The sequence below is a fragment of the Miniopterus schreibersii genome, assembly GCF_964146895.1.
Source record: "Miniopterus schreibersii genome assembly, chromosome: 1".
Classification (NCBI taxonomy): Eukaryota; Metazoa; Chordata; class Mammalia; order Chiroptera; family Miniopteridae; genus Miniopterus; species Miniopterus schreibersii.
In genome coordinates, this window is record NC_138101.1 from 191,555,833 (window position 1) to 191,577,536 (window position 21,704).

The following is a 21,704-nucleotide window of genomic DNA, read 5'->3' on the forward strand; positions in this document are numbered from 1 at the left end:
TTAAACACAGAGCATATTTTTCCCCAAATGAGGGATTCCAGTTAAGTCTTTCGAGATCCCGTACCAGATTCTTAACAGAAAGTTATATGTATCTATGCTATTCAAAGGAGCTATTCCTCAATTATAAATAAAACATCTACTGGCTGTCATTTTCAAGGAAGAGAACCCAATGTAATCTGTCCCTGTTAAATCTAGATCTATGAAATTAATTTTATGAATTGAAAGCAAGTAACTAAAATTTTTTCTAAAAGTTAAAATAATTTTTAAAATCTAATTTTAACATAAAACTTTTAAAGACTATATATTAAGCACACCTGCAAAATCCAACTTCTTACCATTTCTTAAATGTATTTTAGGTATAATAAGGTCCATGAAAACACCATGAGAAAGCCGTTGCCTTAACTTTTTAAAAAATCATTGACTAGAAGTAAATAATAATTTGAGAACTGATTAGTAAATGAAATGATCATTATATCCTTTGTTTTGAACTTTGATTTTGTCTAAAAACAGTTTATATAGGAACTGACTCATTATTTTCAATAAAAATTTAATTTTAATAGAAAACCTTAAAAATAACTAAAAGTTAAAATGTATACAAAGCTACTTAGAGAAACTTAATTTTCCTAAGATGTCTTTTATCTGTCTTATGAATATATTACCTGGAACAACCAGGTAATATTCCACTGAATCAGAATCTCTTTGGCTTTCATGGTTGTTATTAATTCAACTGAGAAGTTCTTGATAAAATTATAAAACCTCCTTACTGTTCTTATTTTTCTCATATACACCAACCACTCATCCCACCTACCCACCTCCACCCCTGAACAAATACTTTTCATCACCGCTTTCTGATTTAATATTTATAGATTTATAATAATTTCTTATAGTACACATTTTTAAAACATAGTTTTTAAAAAATTATCACATACCTGTCCATCTAAGTCGAATGCTAAGCAAGCTATACCATGTGTATGACCATCCTTCAAAACTGATATGGTCTGTACAGTGTATGAATCCCAAACACAGATATAAGGCTCTTTCCCAACTTGTCCTGTTGCTACCAATACTCGTTCAGGATGCAATGCAAGGCTGCAAAACAAACAAATACTCTTAAAATTGCTTATAGTGATTTTACAGTTATTTGATATATATAACATATATCAATATGAAAATTAGACTTTATTTATTCATTTAAAATAATTTGGATTTAAAATAAAATAACTTCTATAAAAATCCAGGCTAAGAGTCACTACTTCAATAGTATATGTGATAAACAGTTAAGGACAGACTTTGTAATCCCTGTGATATGATACAGTGTATGTAAACTTCTCCAAAACAGAATGCTCACAAGAATCAACTGAACCACAGCAACAAATCAGGAGCAACCCTACCACATTCCATTCTCTCATTTGGTACTGATGTGATTTTAAGCCCTCTTTCCCATTTTATTCCTTTATTTGATAAAGTTAGACCAAATTTTAGTGTCCAAAAATAGTATTTAGTAGCACTCCTACAATAACATTAATATTAGAGTACAAATCACATTTTATGAAACAGAAAAGTCACTCAAATTCATATAAAATAATCTACAAGTCTTTAAAAACAAGACAAAGACCTAACAGTTGGTACTGGTTTATATACATCAGCAACAGGCAGGGAATGAATATAAATTTCTCCTTGATAAATTTTTCCAGAAGTAGATTTAGATGATCAGGTTCACTTTTAGGAGGAAAAAAAAAAATCGTTCCTGGCATCAGGGTGGAGAATGTACTGAAAGAGAGAAATGCTGGGAAGGTTTTAAACACAATCAACTGGTTGGCTACAGGGAGAAAGGGAAAGGAGACTGTCTATGATGACTCCTGGACAGCCTGGGGTAGCATTCAACGTCAGGACATACTACTAAGTGAGTAGTAAAAGGGAACAGAAGTGGGAATAAAAACTTGGTTCAACATATTAATGTCAACCATCACATTAATAAAGAACAACAAACCCCCGCATGTTCATCTCAACAGATGTAGAAAAAGCATTTGACAAAAATCCAACCCCTTTTATAATAAAAATACATAACAAACTAAGAATTTTAGAGAGAGAACTTCCTCAATCTGATTAAACCTGCTGCTAACATCTGGCAACCCTCAAAATGTTCTCTGTATCAGTTGTGGGCTCGGTCCCCAGCAGGGGCCAATCAAAGATGACTCTCTCATCATTGATGTTTCTCTCCCTCTCCCTCTCTCTTCCTCTCTCTGAAATCAAAAAAGACATATATTTTTAAAAATGTTCTCTGTATCTATGAGTCTGTTTCTGTTCTGCTCGTTCATTTGTTTTTTAGATTCAATTTTTGATAGACAGGCATTTATTACCATTTTATTGTTCATAAATATATATATTTTTTAACCCTCACCTGAGGACTTCATTAAAATAAAAATTTCTGCTCTGTAAAAGACAATGTCAAGAACATTAGAAGACAAGTCACAGAGTGGGACAAAACTTTGCAAAAGACACATCTGATAAAGGACTGTTAAACAAAATATACACAAACTCTTGAAACTCAACAGAGAATAAACAATCCAATAAAAAATTAGGCCAAAGCCCTAATGGAACACTTCTAAAGCAGAGCTCAGGATCTTACCCTTTCTCCCATAACAGAAAGCTTGCTCTTCCCGCAGTCTTTCCCACTTCAGTGACTGACAACTCTATTCTTTCAGTTGTTCTAACCAAAAGCTGTGATGACTGCTGACCTCTCTTTTCTGTCACAATTTATACATGATCCACCAGTAAATAATGCTGCCTCTATCTTCAAAATATATCTGAGCCTTTCATACTACATTAACTGTTATCACTCTGGTCCAAGCCACCAATATCTCTTTTTTTTCTGTATTCTTTTTTTTTCTTTTTATCTTTACTGTTGAGAATACCCCCTTTTTACCCCACTGCCCTCCTCCACACAGTCCCCCCCCAGGCCTTCACCACCCTATTTTCTGTGTCCATGGGCAAAGCATATATGCATATAAGTTCTTCGGTTAATTTCTTCTCAACCCCTCTCCTTCCCTCTGAGATTCATCAGTCTGTTCCATGTTTTCATGCCTCTGGTTCTATTTTTATTCATCAGTTTATTTTGTTCATTAGATTCCACACATAAGTGAGATTGTGTGGTATTTGTCTTTCTCTGACTGGCTTATTTCACTGAGCATAATAATCTCCAGGTCCCTCCATGTAGTTTCAAAGGGTACTAGTGCAGCCACTATGGAAAACAGTGTGGAGTTTCCTCAAAAAATTAAAAATGGAACTGCCATTTGTGATGACAGTGATCCCACTTCTAGGAATATATCCTAAGAATCCCAAAACACCAACTAAAAAGAATACATGCACCCCTATGTTCATAGCAGCACAATTTACAATAGCTAAAATCCAGAAACAGCCCAAGTGCCCAACAGCAGATGAGTTAATAAAAAAGTTGTTGTCCATTTATACATTGGAATACTATGCAGCTTTAAAAAAGAACAATCTATTACCACCAAAATCTCTTGACTGGATTATTGCAAGTCTCCTAAGTGGTTTCTGCTTCCATCCTGCCCTTCTCCCTCACTCTGTTCTTGGTATAGGAGCCAGAGCAACCATGTAAAACCTTTAAGTCAAATTACATCTTGTGAGATACCTTCACCACGTTTAGAAAAAAACTTCAAATTCCACACCTACATAACACATAAAAAATTGGCTCAGGCAGTTCAATGTGGAGGTTCACTGGCATAAGAAAACCAACTATATTCCACCAATGGTCTTCATTGATGATAAATTATTTGAAAACTGTAAATAATATCCAACTACTTCAAGAACAAACTTGTTAGAAATGTGCTGATGGGCAGTAACTAGAAAAATAAAATTTTAAAGCTATCACAAAAGTTTCAAAATAGAGCCAAGCTATAAATGTGCATCTTATTTGTAGTCTAGCATATTTTATAACCTAGTCTTAAACCTGTAATAAACATTGAAAAATTAGAGAATTGTATCACTATAACTTGTAACAGAATAGAGTGCAGCAAAAGTAGGTTTATAGTTGTGAGTACGCAAAACACAGTCTATTTTGTATTATTATTTATTATTGTATTATTTTCCATATAAACAACTGTAAACCTACTTTTGTCCCCACTGTGCAAAAACAAGAAAAGTGACCCTAAAATTCCTATATTATTTTTGACAGTGAAACTAATTTCTATATAAATTAGTACTGACATAAATACAACTAAAGGATAAATTACTAGAGAAGTATAATAACATGGGCAAAGTGGTAAGTCACATGGCACCATCATTAGCAATACTAGACGTAGTAAGATGAAAAAAAACTGGCAAGCAAATCATAGACTGCTTGTGATTCATTCTTTACAAGCAATATAGCATTTACATTTTCAAAACCTAAAGAAAATGACCTGCCTATTCTGGTTAGCCCCAGCATAAGTCATATCTGACCAATAAGTTTTACCTAAGTTTCAAGAAAACGTGGAAACGAAACAGATGATAAAAATAGCACTGACTTTCTATTACTAAAGCTAACATCTCAATAATATTGTTTTCCACTATGCATTACATTTACAAATATTACACTTTTAGCTGTGGAACAATTGAAAAATTACTGGAGTACTTTCTGTACTTATGTTTCAAACACTGAACTGAAAGAAAATGGAAAGGTTTGAACACTTCCCTGATCTATTTCACATACAATAATGATCTGTCATTGTTCCAAATAAAATTTCCAGAGCCCTTTGACTGATTTCTAAGCTATATTCTTAGTACTGTATTAAATTTGTGCCAACAATTTCAAGATACCACGATTCAGATTTTACTATCCCATTGCAATTATTCAGGAAACCTTTTTATTGTTATAAATTGTGTTAAGGGTAAATCTTTTGTATATATAAAAGTAATGTGCCAATTAAAAATAATTTGAGACAATGTATGGGTTGTGCAACTATATGTATCTATTTATTTATATCAAAGGAAGTCAAAGGCATTATGGTCCTGAGAGTTTACTGAAACACAATCGTAAAAATTCAAGCAGTGCGACATATGACATAGCTTCCGATTCCTGCTGGAAGAGCAAAAGCACAGTACTCCATCAAATAAATCATATCTAGATCTGAAAGACCCTCATACAATACTGCTCTCAAACACCAAGGAGTACAAACTATAGAAGTACACTCAGAGAGGACCTCAAAATCCTTCCCATCTCGCCCTCCTACTGAATTCAACCTAAAAGACTAGAGTACCTGGAGAAGGGTTGCTTCATCCAGGCAAAGCTACTATTCCATGTATGGTGGGTGACCTAACACATGGAAAAGAAACTGTAAAGTATTAGCGAAAAAGACAGAGCACTGGAGTGAAGTCTACTCTTGGGGTTAACAACAAACAGAAAAACCCAAAGCACACCCCGATTCCCTACTCCACAACCTCAATTTCTGCTCTGCTAATCTTCACACCTTCTTACCCTGGTCTCGTGTTGGGCCCAGGCCTCCTTTCCCCTCTTACAGTTAGTTCACAGATGTGCACACAAAATACAAGAACTCTGGTCATTTATGGAGTTTATGTTTCTTGCCTATCATACGCCAAGCCCAGATACGGATTTGAAATGCCCAATTTAAACCCTGTGGAACATATTAAATAAGGGAGTAAATAATGCAGTCACCAAACCCAATCACAGAACTTCTGTTAAAAACCCAGAAAGCGGCACACAAACACATTCTCAAAATACTTTAAGTATACGCTGCTTCTGCCAAGGACACGTATGCTGTGCTTGGGGCAGTCATTAAGGGCCTGGAATCATTTCTGCAGCTTTTAACTTTATTTGCCACAAAACTTTTGCTGAGACACTGAAAATCACATTTCAAACACACCTTTCCCTAGAGAAATGTCAACGAGCACTGGGACCAACTTTAGGATACCGCCCAAAGGAGAATTAAAATGCAAAAAAAATAAATAAATAAAAATTGTGATTTAAGCAAAGAACACAAAAGTAAACTTACGTAGTTGCAAAGAAGAGGAAACGCTTTCAGATGACACCTAGCCCCAGGCTGCCTTTAGGTGTGCAAATGCTAGTGTCCAGCGAACTGCCTGAAGGTTGCGGGGTTCCTCCTCTATCTGCCGATAACCGCAGGCAGTGAAACCCGAACTGGTCCCTGCGGCCACGAGGCGGGCGCCCCGCCGGAGGCCGCCGGGCGCGCTCCCCGGGACGGGCGGCGGCTCGCGGCGCGGGCTTTGGGTCCGTTCTCCGCGAGGGAGAGGATTGCCCCCCGGCGCTTCAAGCATTCGTTTGATGAAGAATCTCAGGCGGGATTTACAGCAGTAAACTGCTACCCAAAGAGCCTTTTCGCAGTTTCATAAATTTGATGGAGGGGGGAGGACACAAAGCGGTCACACGAAACGCCCAGTGCGCCCGCGGCCTTGGTGTCACCGCCCCGAGGGAGACTCTAGAACCCGAAGGTGGGGAAAGGCGCTGGCAGGGGGCGAACAGGGTGACTTGGGGGCCAGGACACTTGCGGGGCTCTCTCCGCAGCGCCGCTCCCCGCAGCGCCGCGTCACCGCACCCGAGAGGTCCGGCGAGTGCCAACTCCGAGAACCGTTCGCGGCGGCGACCGCGGCCGCCCCCGCCCCCGCCCGGGTACCTGATGATGTCGTCGCTGTGGCCTCGGTAGAACTTCTGCCGGTGCTCCCGCGGGCTGTACACCACGCCGACGCCCGCCACGAAGTACACGATCTCCTTGGCCGCCGTGTAGTAGAGGTTGTTGCGGCACTGGTGGCCCCGGTAGCCGTACACCCACTCGAGCCGCAGGTGGCAGCTCGGGGCGCTCCGGGCCGCCATGTCGGGGCGCCCACTCCACGCTCCGGCTCCGGCCGCTGCGGGCCGGGCGAAGGAAGCGCTGGGACTGGCGGCAGGGACTCGCCGCCTGCCGCGCCCTCTAAGCCGCGCCCGGCAGGTGCATGTCGCTTCTTGAGGCCGTCGCCGCCGCCTCAGCCCACGGGCGGGAGGAAAACCCTCGCCTCGCGGAACATGCTGAGGGCCGCGGACGCCGCCGGCCGTCCAGTGGGTGCCGCGCGCCCTTCGCCCTCCTCGGCTCCCTCGTCTCCTCAGCCCGCAGCGCCCCGGCACCGAGCTGAGGCGAGCGCCGGCCGGCCCCCCGCCTCCGCTCCTCAGCCGCCGCCCGCGCACCGGCCGCCAGCCCGAGCCACCTGCGGCGTTCGCACCCGGCCGCGGCCTCGTCCCACCGCCCCGCGGGCCCGCGCCGCGCGCCCCCGAGCGGGGGGGAAAAAAGGGGGCCTCGCGCGGCCCCGCCCCTCGCCGCCTACGTCGCGCGACGGCCCCGCCCCGCCCCTCCCAGCGTGGGGTCGTGGGAACGCGCGGAGATCCTGGGGGTCGCGGCGGGGTCGCGGCTCCTGCGCCGTCGCCATCCTCCCATATGTAGACCCGCTACCCGGGGCCACGACGAGCGGGACGTCCCGGGCGCCCTCACCGCGCCCCATCCGCGCCCGGGAAGCCGAGCCCGCACGGAGACGCCCAGGTCGCGGCGCACCCGCGGCGACCCCGACCCGCTGCTGGGAGGCCTGGCCCGGGAAGCGCCGGCCGGTCTCGCAAGGCCCCTGTACAGGCCGGGACGGCGAGTGCGCCCGGGAGAAGCAACGCAGGATGCTAACCTCATTTTCCCCCTTTCTGATGCGCGCGCCCGTGTGTGCGTGCGTGCGTGCGTGCGTGTGTGTGTGTGTGTGTGTGTGTGTATGTTTCGTGCTGTTTCATAGTGCTCACTGCACCAGACATTGAGGGGATAACGCCTCACTTCTTGACTGTACATTTTCTCATTTGTTGAGATGACCTCAGAACTGAAGGAGTTTAGATCGTAAAATGACATGCCAGATCCTATTGGTTAATAAATAGCAGCGGCCCACCTGGATTTTTCAGTATTTCTATTGAGAACCAGTAAGCTCTTGGTAGATGCTTCCTGCATCCTAGCAATGGCTTGAGTACCGTGATCCTGGAGAAGGCACCAGTAACGAAAGTACCGGGAGCAGTGGGTTCCCGGCTATGTCCGTTTTCTGAAGTGCCCTCTGTCTCACAGAAATATGGCCGAGGCTAAGCAACACCTGCAAAAAGTAATTTGAAATCTGTATTTTAAGAAGTTTTAAATGCAGGATGATAGCCACAAGGTTTACAACAAGAAAAGCTAACAAAATGCTAATATGAATCCTCCGTGTCTAAAAATCACTGTTTTGGTTTCTCCAGGGAATACTAAGACTTGGAAATCTGACAAAAGCTAGGATAAACTGGCATCTTTTCAAGGACCGTGACTGCTCAAAAAAGGTGATGATTCCTATATGGCACCCATACCTTGGAATGGATGTTACACAGTCTCTACGTCTTCAAAGATGCAAATTGCCAATTTCAGACAAGAGGATACCTTTTCAGTTTGGGTTGTGACGTCTAGTCTACATGCAGGGGAGAAGGGCCATCTCAGAGGAAGGAATCTGCATAAGTGCCATGCAAAGCAAACTAAAGAAGTGAGCCGGTTTGGTGAACACTGCTAGGAATGCTGAAAATAGAAATCTGGTTCACTGTAGTTCACCGTTATCATCTAACAGGTTAGTGAGGAACTGGGATGCAGGAAAAACTGACTGCAAGAACTTCATAAAATGTCCAAGCTTTCAGATGGCCTCAAGTTTATTACTTTTGCAATTCCCAGAGTGATTAGTTATAAGACTCTTGTAATGAAAAGGGCCCTTGTCCTAGTTTTCAGGAGCAGCCAAGAATTAGAAGAGGGTAGTGAGCAAGACTGGGAGAAATGTGCCCCCTCTGCAGCGTGTCTTTGGCTAGAGGTAGCAAGAATCTTAGCAGAAAGGCAGGAAGAACGCAGACTGGGTTTCTGGCACCTGCTGGAAAGAAAACTAACTCAGGCCTGAGAAGTGGCTTTGAAGCCGTAAGACCAGGTTGCCCTGGTCTTTGTCACCTATATTTGTGTTTTGTTTTTTAATAAGAATGTTTGCTAACTCAACTAGTGACTTCCTTGAAAATCCCTGGTGAGAAAAAGAAAAAGTTGTTGATGATTTAAATTTAAGCAGAGAACTTAGCGAAAACGAAATATGTTGTTGCTATACATTTGTGGTACGTTAATTGCTGGTTACGTGTAATTTTTATGAGATGTAGGGAGGTGAGGAATAAATAATATTTTCCTGTGTCTTAGATTTTTCAGTAAAATGTGTTCTGGATCCCATGATACATATTTAAGTACTCATATTGATAACAGATTTAAATAATTTATTTTTCCATTATCATATTTTCCATTACGATTTTTAATGACCCAAGGGTGGAGTGTGAAGCAAAAACATTCTTAATTAAACCATCCTCAGCTGAACTCAAGACCAAAGGGACAGCTGAGGCACAAAGGTGGCTAAAAAATGAAATATTCATGAATATTAGAGGGGGGAAAAACTGGTTAGTTCTTACCCCTACAACTTAATATAATCTATTACTAATGTCACGTCAGAATGGTTAATCAAGCTTCTATTGCTAAATGAGATTCCACCATCTGCACCCTTGGAAAGTAATGGAAATCAGGATGTAGGAGAAGGACCCCCTAATTCTACATGTCAATCAATGGATAGACACTTGTTAGGCATTTTTAAATATAAGCCACAATACCCTTTGGTAGTCTTTTTCATGAAACTTGAGTTTCTAGTATGGAGTTTTCTATTCTGGAATATTTCTGAAATTAAAGCAAATAAATTATTTGCTGGCTACCAATTTTAGCTACCCTCATGTCTACAAAAGAAATATAAGACAAAGTACATAAAACGTAAAAGCCAAAATTCACACTATTAATTCTAGCTAGTTAATTCAGCCAACTTAGGAATTACAATGATATTTTAATAAGCTATCCATAAAAATATTTTTGTAACCATACCTTTAATTCAAATGTTTTATGTCTAGAGCCTAACACAGTGCCTGACACTGCAGTAGATGCTCCATATACCTTTGTCAGCCATTAGGTATAAAAGAGCATACTTGGGTAGTCACAATAGGATTCCTTTTCATTTTCTTTTTTTTTTCTTTTCATTTTATCTTGAATAGCTGAAACTTCTAAAAACTTGAGCCTTTTTCTGATCTCCAGTACTATATTAGCCAGGACTTCTTTGGTTGTATTTAACAGAAACCCATTCAAAATGGCTTGAGATAAAAAGGGAATTTTAATGCTTCATAGTTGTGCAAAAAAATAAACTTAGGTGCAAAGTATTTCTGAAGAGATTAGTCTTATGTTAATTTTGATGTAGGTGGACATTTCCTGGAGAGGCAAATACAGTCTAGTTGTAGGTAGTACAGTTCTAGAAAAGGAGATGTGATAATTGAAGATAAAAGAAGATAAAGCCAAGATATTAAAGACAGGGCTGTAGTAAAATGTCATGTACATTTTAAAGTCACAGACTTTACCATACTAGGAAAGCATTTTAGTCAACAAATGAAACACTATCTCTAAGCAATATCTTTACATTTGTAATGTGAAAGTGGTATTCTTTCAGCTATAGAAAGCCTATTGTATACTTTCCAGCACAAACTAAAATACCAATTCATTTTAGACTGGATCTCACCTTGGATACAATAGTTATTTTATTTTGATATGAAGTTTTTGATTTCTCCCATTTATAAAAATTTTAACTTTAAAATAATTTCAGACTGACAGAAATGATAAAAAATAATTCTTGTATATTTTAATTTTTATCCATATCCATGATTCCATGAATATTAACATTTATAACATTTCCTTTACCTTTCTCCTTATGTGTGTATGTGTAAATATATGTATATGTGTATGTATATATTTATATACACATGTATATGTGCATGTATATATGTAAGTGCTTTAAGAGTAAGGTATAGACATAATTCCCCTTTTTTAGTGTGTATTTTCTGTTTAAAATGACATTCTTTTACATAATTACAGAATAATTACCAAAATCATGAAATTAACATTGATACAATACCATTATTTAATCTACAGATCTTATTAAAATCTTGCCTTTTTCCAGTTAATATCCTTTATAGGAAAAAATTTTAAATCTGACCTAGAATTCTATTCACATGTTGCATTTGGTTTCCATGTCTCTTTTAATATGGAAAAATTTTTGAGTCAGTCTTTTTTTAGCTCCTCTCATCTTGATATTTTGAAGAATGCAGATCATTTATTTTGTAGAATATTCCTCAGTTGGTTTGTCTGATGTTTTCTCAATACTAGATTTAGATTATACATTTTTTTTGGCAGTAATACCAAAGCAATGTGATGTCCATCTCAGTATATCATATCCAGAGGTTAATGATACATATTTGTAAGATACTGCCTACCAGGTTTCTCCACTATAAATTACAATTAATTAAGTAGTATATTGTGGAGAATTAATCATAAATTTTAATATAAAATTTTGACTCATAAGCATTGGCAAATAAATTGATAATTATAACTGCAGTTTGATATACAATCTTTCAAGGCATGCTGTTCATGAAGGGTGCTTGAGGGATAATAAAAAGATTACAAATTACTGATTTAGAATATAATTCTTTTGGTCTCTGAGTGATAAAAATGCGTGTGACAATATCTTTAGTTTGTTCATGATGTTCATTAAACTCTGTAGAGAATTTTCTATGAATGGTTAGAATAAAAATCTTAGAATAATTCATTTTGTTAGAAGGACAATCTAGTCTATTATATGTTGAATTTTTTTTTTAATAGGACACAATCAGGCATTTGAACATTGGTACATTTTGAACACATTCTTTCATGCAAATTAATTTTTGTTACTCATCTTTTTTAATTCTCTTCTATTAATGTTTAAAAATCAGATAATACACAAGCCTGAAAAGAAAAATTTGATTATAGAAAGCAAACATTATGACTATCTCATAATTTATGTTGACCAATATTCCAATATTTCTCACATAGTACATTATTAGACCTGCCAAATTTTGGAAGACTACAAGAGAAATGGTCCTATTTCATTCATTCTTCAATGAGTTATTTGAGCTATTTTTTCTTCTTTTCTGAGCAGGAATGTAAAAAAAAATTAAAACTCCAACAAATTTGAACAGTTATTTAAAGCATTAGCCTAGAAGTAAAGCAATGGGCACAGGTTAAAATGGACAACTAGAGAGAAGGGGGAAAACTTAACAATGTTGAAAATAGATTATAAAGTATATGTAAGAAAAGCAATGTTAATGTTAAACATTGCTGAAAGAGGTAAGTGTTAAACTAAAAAGGCACATAAACAGTACGGTCATTTCAAAAAAGAGTTGCAGGATATCCCCAAAAGAAGCAATGACTTGACTAATTAATGATTCTTATCAAAACAGGAGCTGAACAGGACAAGTGATTAATTCAATGGCATTGTTTGCTCCCAGTGTGATAGACATTAAATGAACTTCATTTGAGTTTCACTGAACTGGCAGATCAAAAAGGAGACCAGCATCACAAAAGGTATTATATAATACTTGTTACAGTGTTATTGTTATCAGAGGTGAAGAGTAAAGATTTTTTTCAATCAATGTCATACACAGTGACTGGTAATATACCTAGATGAAAATCTGTACCATAGAATGGAAGTCTGGATTAGTTACATATAATCATGGGTCTTACCTTCTGGAATAAAGATAACAAACAAAAAAATGCAATGGGCTAAGTTTAGATTTCAGAAAAAGTGTCAGAAATCACCTTTTAGGAAATATTCTACTGCAGTAAAAAGAGAACAAAAAATGGCTTTCAGCCAGGTGATCACAGAGAGAAGCAGATGGATATCCAGGGGAAGAATGTGGCTGTTAGCAAATAGCAAGCCCAAGATCACCGTCTAACTCAGTCAAGAACCAGCAAGGAGGTCTGTAACCCCTGAGTGAAACAACCAAGTCAGAGGGGGTGAGACATGGTCAGAGGTAGCCAGGACCTAGAACTGTGGGACGTTTAGGACTTGGTAGGGAATTTTGATGGTGGTGGTACAATACTCCAGAACTTTTTTTTTTTTAAGAGGAGTACCCTAGCCAAATCAAAGATATTTTCTTATTGCCTTCTTTTTGTACATGTATATGTGTCCTTGTGGCAGATCAGAGTAGAAGGCAAGGATGTATGAATACAGTGTATATTGTATTATAAAAATCAGTACTTCTAATTTTGCATTTTAAATATGTATACCAGGTTTCCTTATACCATTTGATGATGTAGATTTCAGTTTGATCGAAATGTCATTGTTTTAGCTTGAAAAAACTCTAGGCCTACTTTAAAAAAGGATTTTAAAAGACTCTGCATGATGCCTTACCAATGAATAGAAAATAAGGTACTCTTTCCTGTCACTTTCAATCTCATGAGGATAAGACGCAGTCAGAAGTGGTTGTCACATAAATAAAATTCATACCAACAGAGTTCTAAGCTCAGTTCAATTGTTGGAAATTAATTCATTTTCAGACTTCAGAATCTGATTTTCAGAGTACAAGAAGCTTGATGGAAAAAGCAGTTGAATGTAATCAGCCTCTCTTTATGTGCTTGATTTCAAACTGTTTAGGCTGTCATATGTAATATGAATCAGAGGGACTTGATAAATATTTCCAGGAACACTCTAGATGGCTCACCTTAGTGGGTGTGTAATTGCCTGTGAAATTCAGACTGAAACAAGCAAAGTTAGAGTAAAAGGGAATGTTTAATAATTGTATTTCTGCTTTCTTAAGACCTTTGCCAAGATAACAGGTGATGACTTCATTGGAGAGCCACAGGAGGAAAATGGGTCTTGGCAGATGGTCAGTAATTTGAGGTGAGTGTAATGCATCTACAGAAATTGAGAAGCATTTTATTTATTTGCAGGGATGTCACTCGTTTTACAGTGCTTTTTGCTTTGGAGTTTACTATAATAGTTGCAGAATGTTAAAAGAATATTTCCCACCAGGTTAGGAAAAATTATTGTTAAAGTATTTGAAGCCAGCAATATTGGATTGTGACTAACTTCATAGCATAAAATAGTTTTTCTGTGAATAAGGGCTCACATGAGTTTGAAGACCTGAAAAAATGTAAATGTTTGTAAATAGAGTTACAGCAATTAAAACTGTTATACCTTCATAAATACTGACCTTCACATCTGTGGCCCTGAACACATAACCCAGAAACAGTATACCATCTACGCTAGAATTTAGCATACAATGAAGGTAGCATTCCAAACCACTGAACCAGTGTCCAATAAATTACAGAATACAAAATAAATATTAAAACAACAACAACATGAGAGCTTTCCTACATGACAAAAGTTCCTAGAAAAACAATTATCAGCAATTGGCAAATAATAATAATGTTGGCTTTTTCTCCCCAACAGCGAAACCTCTTATTCTGTTCACTGAATTGACAAATTTTCTAAGCAAGCTCTCCATGGGGTAATCTTGTTCTCTCCATGGAAAAGATGTATAATTATATGAGTCTCAAATTTTATCTCCACCCCTGACCTCTTTTTATGCTCCCTGACATGTATCTATGTCCGGCTACCAACAGAACATCTTCATCTCGCTGTCCCCAAAACAAAAACTTAAAATCATTATACTCCAATTGAACTTAATCTTTTTTTCCTCTACCCATTCCTTCGCCTTCATTCTGATCTTGGTGAATGGCCCCCTTATCCATACACTAACTGCCCTCCACATATCCAGTGTCCAAGTCCTATTGATTCTATTTCTTTTTTTTTAAATCCTTGCCTGAGGATATGTTTTTATTGATTTTAGAGAGAGGGAGGGAGAGAGAAAGAGAAGACAAAGAGAGAGAGAGATGAGAGAGAAACATTGATCTGTTGCCTCTTGTATGTGCCCTGACTGGGGACAGAACCAGAAACCTAGGTATGTGCTCTGACTGGGAATTGAACGCACAACCTTTTGGTGTACAGGACAATACTCCAACCAAATAAGCCATCCGGCCAGGGTGATTCTGTTTCTTTAATAAATTTGGGCCACTTCTGTCCATCTGCATTACTCCTAGAATTTTGCACCTTGACTCTTGCAATAGTATCTAAAGTGATCTCCCTGCCTTCACTCATAGTTATTCAAGTTGTTTTTATCCTGGTAAAACTTCTCTGGTGGCTTTTCATTGAATATGCAAACTCCACTGCATGATGTTCTCCACTCTAGGTGATCTGTCCTCAGCCCACCTTTGCCTCTTCTTTCCTTCATCACACACTTTCCTGGTCACATGACTTCATGCTGTTGTGAAGCTTTTCCTGAGCTGCTGACTGCAGAGTTCTTAACCAACCACCCCATGCAAAGATACAATCTCCCCGTACTGTGCCTTCACTGTACCTATTTACACTGATAGGTTCTATTGAACTTATTTGTTTACATGCATTATTTCCTCTGTATCCCTTGTATTTCATAGTATGTATTTAAAAGCATTTTTGCATAAATATCAGTATCAACAGATATTTTATCAAACACCTCCACAAAAAACTGGAAAATATAAACAACCTCTAATTTCTTTGGTATTTCCTCAAAATGCTCCATCTCTAGCATGAAATAAATGTTGTCTGACAGAAAATTGAGGAGATCCCTGGTTGCATACATTGTTGGTTCCCACCCCAGTGCGTTTCTATGCTTCCGTCACTGTGACTTTTACTTCTCGGTAAGTCCATGCAGCCCAGTGTGGCTCACTTCTGTTACTAACTTCCTTTCCTGAGTTCAGGAGCCCAGCTTAGGCTCACTCCTGTTGCTGTGATCTTGTTTCTTCTAGTCTAAGCCCACCCTTTGTCTCACTGTCCCAAGTTTTAATAAATGTACCCTCAAAATCACCTGGACTCTTGTCTTGAATTCTTTCCTACATGAAATCAAGAATCCACACCTTCCAAAACATGCCAGGCAGACTCACCTATGCCCGGTCACTTTCCCATGACAAGGGGCTCAAATATATGAAGTCTCGCTTCAGAGGCCACTTCTTAATCACCACCCAATATTGATTCCTAATTTGCCTGAGAAAACATAGTAAGTCTGAACTGAAGTTCAGTGTTCTTTCCATAACTACTCTTTATACAAGGAAGGGCCAAAGTAGGTTTACAGTTGTGAGTAGATGAAACAGAGTTTATTCTTGTATTATTATTTATAAATTATTATTTTCCATATGAACAACTGTAAACCTACTTTTGCCCCACCTTGTATATAAATATCCTTGGGACAGGACACCTGTTCATCTCTGCATTCTTATCACCAAGCATAGGGCCTGCCCGAATACTTGTTGACCAAGAGAATATATTATTTTATACTTTTCCTTTTCTTTTGGGTTAAGTTTAAATGGCCTGAATAATTCCAATGTAACATTTAAGATAATTTAACTTTGGCATTTAAAGTTACATTATCTTCAGTATTTGATTTCAAACCAAATTAACCTAAAGGGATATTCAGTTGCTAGAGAGCAAAAGATAAGGATCCATGAACTGAGATCTGGCTCTGATTGTGAAACTGACCCTTTCAGAGGAATTGCATTGTTTTGCTATGCTTCATTTTCTCCAGCAGGAAAATGGTCCTAGTAATTCTTATCTACCCCCTTCACCTGTTACAACTACTATTTCTTCCTATTAGTAGCATAATATTAAAAAATGGTTTCTGCTTTTTGGACTAGAAATGATAAAAAATACACATTCATAAAACTAACAAATATATGTACATGATTTAAAAATAACAAATGTTTATTACCTTTTAAAGGTACATTTTATGCTACATTTAGACATAATTAACATTCTGCAATTTGCTAAGTGTTCTACAATTTTTATCATCCATTTAACTTTTCTGAAAAAGAATAACCTTCTGAAAGAAGCTAAGATGAATTATTTGCTCCTAAGATATTTAATGCCTCTATTTTTCCAATATTTAAATATATATATACACACATATATGTATAAGATTTTTGTATCCTACTTATAAAAATCTGTTTCTCTCTAGGAATTTGGCAATAATCCCAATATACAAGGCCATTTAGAACTCAACACAGTGGTTATTCAACCCTGGTTGCCCATTAGAATGACCTGGGTAACAAAAATATATTGATTCCTCAGTCCTACCTCAAACCATTTAAGTCAGAATCTCTAGGGATCGACTTTAAGCATCTGTATTTTTAGAAACTCCCCAGACATTCTACAAAATTCTTAACCAGCGTTCTTCAAAATTTTCAAGGTCATCTTAAACAATGAAAGTCTGAGAAACTGTCACAGACACAGGAGACAAAGGAGACATGATGACTAAATATAATACAGTATCCAAAGTGGGATCTTATGAGACAAAATGATATTAGGGAAAGTTTCTGAAATCTGAATAAACTGTGGAGTTAATAGTAAGCAATGGTGGTTCTTTAGTTATGTAAGGTGTTAACAACAGGGGAAACTGGGTGGTGAGTGTAAAGGAATTCTCTGTACTAACTTTGTAACTTTTCCATAAATCTAAATCTATGTAAAAATAAAAAGTTTTTTTAAAAACCATGTCTAGTATGGAGTCAGAGTTGGGAATCACTTACATTGAATATACTTACATTGTACCAGAAAACAAAAAGACCCTGTGAAATATTGAGCCCAACTGCCAAGTGCCGGCACGTGCAGCTCTAAAAATCGGACACCCCAAAACAATAAGCTGCTGCATTAGAACCGGTTACATTTCTAGAAGCACTCCCAGGGCAAAGCAATGGATTAACTTTAATAAACACAATTGTAATAATCATAATCCTGACAATTGCCTCCAAGACGCAAAAAAATTCAAGAAAACTGCTAGTAGAGGAGGAAAAACACACACACAACTACTCACAACCTATTTATCAGAAAGATAGGTTTAATTTTGACATCTAAGAAATATATAGATATCTGGATTAAATATGTCTGCAGTATGGGAGGAAGTTATTCAGTATTCAGATAATTTTCCCTCTCTTGCCTCTCCCACAGTGGTAGGAAGGAGGCAAAGGAAAAAGATCCCCTGGTCTTCCATAATGAAGCCTATCCGAATTTAGCCTAGTCACACTTGTGTTTTCATTGCCATTAAAGATATTTGTCCTGTGTGTAAATCTCTAGAGGAAGGTAAGAATTGTGCCTGAAGAAATTACTCTGCACAAGTAAACATTTGACAAACAGCAAGTGCTTGGAGAGTGTGTTTCAAAAGCTCGTTTTTAATTTTTTGCTCACATTATCTTGTTTGGTAAAAACGGATAATTTATAATCCAGAATCCCTATGCAGCATCAAATTAACAAATAGTAATAACGGCCTGTAGGCACACCGATGACAGCCCAGATCCCTAACTCCATGCGACTTTAGGTATAAAAAATTTCTCTTTTCTCAGCCTCTCTCAGTTTCTCATCTGTAAGAATGAATAGATTGGACTAAGAAATCGCCAGTGCCCTTTCAATTCGTACTTTGAGATTTGGTGAGGATTTTGAAAAACAGACTGGAGAGTTTTAGGATTTAGGCAGGGCTTTGGGTTTATGGGCAGGGTGGTATTGAAAAGCTGTTCGCATGCTTGTGTTTCTAGAATCGATGGGTAATTGATAGCGGTAAAAATACGTGGAGGAGGAAGAGGAGGACAGTGGTCCGCTGGAGGGTCAGCTCCCGGGACTTTTCTGGGACTAGCAGAGTAAGGAGAGCGTTCGGCTGCTAGGCAACCTCGCCTCCTCTTGGGTGGTGGAGGACCCCAGTTAGAGGTGTCTAAATCACTGCCTCTTAATTTAGTCAGGGTGCCTTCTCGAAATTAATGACATATGTAGCCTTTGAAAGTACACATTTTCTTGCGCCACGCTTTGGCAAGCCCTAGCTTATGGGCAAGCCCACAGCGGAGTTCTGTTCGCGGTGGTTTTTTTTCTTTTTCCTGTTCTCAGGCGCGATGCGGGCTCCTCTCTGACTAGGCCCCCGGCGCCGCGCGTTGCTGGGCAGAGCTGGACGCCGCCGGCTCCTCGGTCCCCGCCCTCCCTGGGTCGGGCCCTGGTCCTTCGCGGGCGGCCCTCTGCAGCCATGGGCCCGGAGATGGAACCGCTGCTCCTGGCCTGGAGCTATTTTAGACGTAGGAAGTTCCAGCTCTGCGCCGACCTGTGCACGCAGGTGCTGGAGAAGTCCCCTTATGACCAGGTACCTGCCCGACCCCACCAGCCCTGAGGATCCTGGCGACGAGGCGGAGGGCTGTGGGGGATGCCCAGGCCCCGGGCGGGGACTCCGGGGAGGAAGGCCCAGGGTTGAGGTTGACAGTGTGGTCAGCACCCGCGCCTGGCGCGAGGCCCCTGGAGCCGTGGCTGGCGGGTGCCTGGCCGCTGCCGACCCGGAGGGACCCACGATTGCTGTGCCTTGACCTTCCCCTCCCCAAACTTCGGCGGCCTCTTTACTCCATGTGTCCCCGAAAGGAACACTTAAAACCCTGACTTTAACTTACATACGGATGGGCTCCTAAGCTCGCTGCATGTGCCTTGTTAATTTCTGAAACAATTATATATAAACTTAAAGATCTGTAACTTCCCACCTCCTGTTGAAATAGCTGCCTTTTTTTTCTTTTCTTTTGGATCAAATGTGTGAGCCTTCCACTTCATCTTAAACTGTTATTCAAGAGTGAGGAGCCTTTGATTTGGGGGCATGAGTTCAACTTGAGGCAAGTAAGGCAAGTTAGAGGGATCTAGGAGGGGGAAAGATGCATTTATTATTAGGAGAGAGAGATGGGGAGAAAATGTCCCCCTAAAAGAAGAAATGGTGGCATTGGTTAAAAGAGATCTTAACTAAACTACAGTAATAACTTAACTTCTCTTAAATAAAATGTAATATTAAATGAAGCGAGTGAAAAGGTCATACACTATGCACCGGAGAGGTAAGGTTTGATTGACAGGTAGATCCTGGAAGAGGCAAAAAGGAGGAAAAGGGAAAATAGGAGCTGACCTGTGGCAGTTTGTCAGTGCTTCTAGTAAATGCAAAATATACTTCTTGTTTCCCAGCTTTTCCTCTGTTAGAAAAAAAAAAAAAATGAGAGGAGATGCATAAGCAGAGGCATGAGTGTGAACACCGTTCCTAGACTCTGCCTTAGGTCCCAGCAAATGGATGAATGACAGCCTGTTGAGGTGAACGTTTTGGCCTTCAAACAGCTAGTACATCTCCCCAAGAACAATCCATGTTAGTGGAATGCTAACCTAGGTTCTGTTTGTGTCAGTTAATAGGGCTGTATTCCTGTAGACAAGCATTTTTTCCAAGTGTGTGTTTTGGGACAGTAGTACAACAGATGCTGTTCAAAAAAATTTTCCATGATCAAATAGGGGAATCATGACAAAATATTGACCCATTTACATTTGTTCTACAAAAATTAGTTACAGACGTGTGATGTACCAGACATTGTTCTAGGCCCGGTGGTTTTCAAGAACTTTACCTGCTGTTTCCATTTTTCCATTGAGTTAGGGTAGTTTCCATTCTGTGTTCCAGAGAACACCAATCCCAAGAGCTGCTCAGTGGAAGTTTTCTCAAGTGCATTTGGGAAATGTGTATTCCCTTCTCAGAGATTCATACTAAAGGCTCTGAGAAGTTCTGAAGGAAAGGAACTTAATTTTGCCTAATTATTATTAATCTAATAGTTCTGAAACTTATTTGACCACTGATTCCTTTTTTTGGCAGCCAGCAAGGGTCAGATATCTTTGTTGTTATTATCCTAGAGAGATGTTGTCATGTTGGGAAATGTTATAGACAGAGTTGCAGTGTTCTTATTGATGGTTAAGACCCTATAATCTTAGTGACATATAATCATAGTGACAGTCAGTACTGCACCTATGAATTCAGATTCAGTTTGTGTTAGGCATTGCAGTCAGGACTTTATATGTGTTCAATTCAGTGACCTTTTATTGAGTGTTTACTACTTGCCAGGCATAAGTTCTATAAATTGTGTGTATTTCTGTTTAGAATAACCTTGCAAAGTAGGTAACAAAAGTAATAGCTAACATTTATTGAGTACTTACTCTGTGTCAGGCTTGGTTCAGAGGGTTTTATATGTTATCTCATTTAATCCTCAGCTATTTTAGGAAGTTGGTTCTATTTCCCCAATTTTACAAATTGGGCACACTGAGGCACAAGGTGATGTAATTTGTCCAAAGTTACAAAGCTGGTAAGCCCATTCCCTTTGTCTGTACTATGCTGCTGCTTTGGCATTTCTATAGCCGAATTTTTCAAAACTGTGTGTTTTTTAACCTTTTCCAGTCAATTTCCCCATCTTTTGTGCCTTTTTCAAGATTTTTGCTAAGTAGTAAAGAATTTTGACATATCAGTATACTTCAATTAAAGGCTCTGAGAAGTCCTGATTCGGAAGGAAATCTGCCCATCTTTTATTAAGCCAGTATTCTGAAACTTATTTGACCATTGGTTCCTTTTCTGGGGGACAGGTACAAATGTCTCCCTTGTTATCCTGAGAGATGTTGTCGCTTTGGGAAATGCATATGCAAAGCAGCGGTGTTTTTATGAATGGTTAAGAAGGGGTCATAGAGGAGATCTTGACTCCTTTCCTTTTACCTAGGAAGAACAGGATAAAAAAATTAAGTACTTTGTTTAAAATCTCCCCAATTAGCAGCTAACCAAGGCAAGATATTGGATGTTTTTATTTGGCTTCTTATACAGCTCCAATTAGGCCTTACTGGCCCTCTTGCAAGATTAAAACTTGTAACAAGGTATGTTTGGTGGAACTGTGATTTTGATA

The 21,704-nt window shown here is 39.3% G+C and overlaps 2 protein-coding genes across 2 annotated transcripts in view; one reads left to right on the forward strand and one right to left on the reverse strand.

Annotated features, from left to right (window-relative positions):
- The window catches only part of EML5 (EMAP like 5), a 90,552-nt gene extending 83,440 nt beyond the window's left edge, over positions 1 to 7,112 (reverse strand). The window contains exons 1-2 of the mRNA XM_081127770.1: positions 6,654 to 7,112; positions 930 to 1,089 (exon numbers count right to left, since the gene is read on the reverse strand). Of these exons, the coding sequence (XP_080983896.1) occupies positions 930 to 1,089; positions 6,654 to 6,850 (357 nt within the window). The 5' untranslated portion in view covers positions 6,851 to 7,112. The remainder of the gene's footprint in view (positions 1 to 929; positions 1,090 to 6,653) is intronic.
- An 11,806-nt stretch (positions 7,113 to 18,918) lies between these two features.
- TTC8 (tetratricopeptide repeat domain 8) overlaps positions 18,919 to 21,704 on the forward strand; it is a 37,083-nt gene continuing 34,297 nt past the window's right edge. Inside the window, exon 1 of the mRNA XM_081145087.1 lies at positions 18,919 to 19,120. Within this exon, the coding sequence (XP_081001213.1) occupies positions 19,007 to 19,120 (114 nt within the window). The 5' untranslated portion in view covers positions 18,919 to 19,006. The remainder of the gene's footprint in view (positions 19,121 to 21,704) is intronic.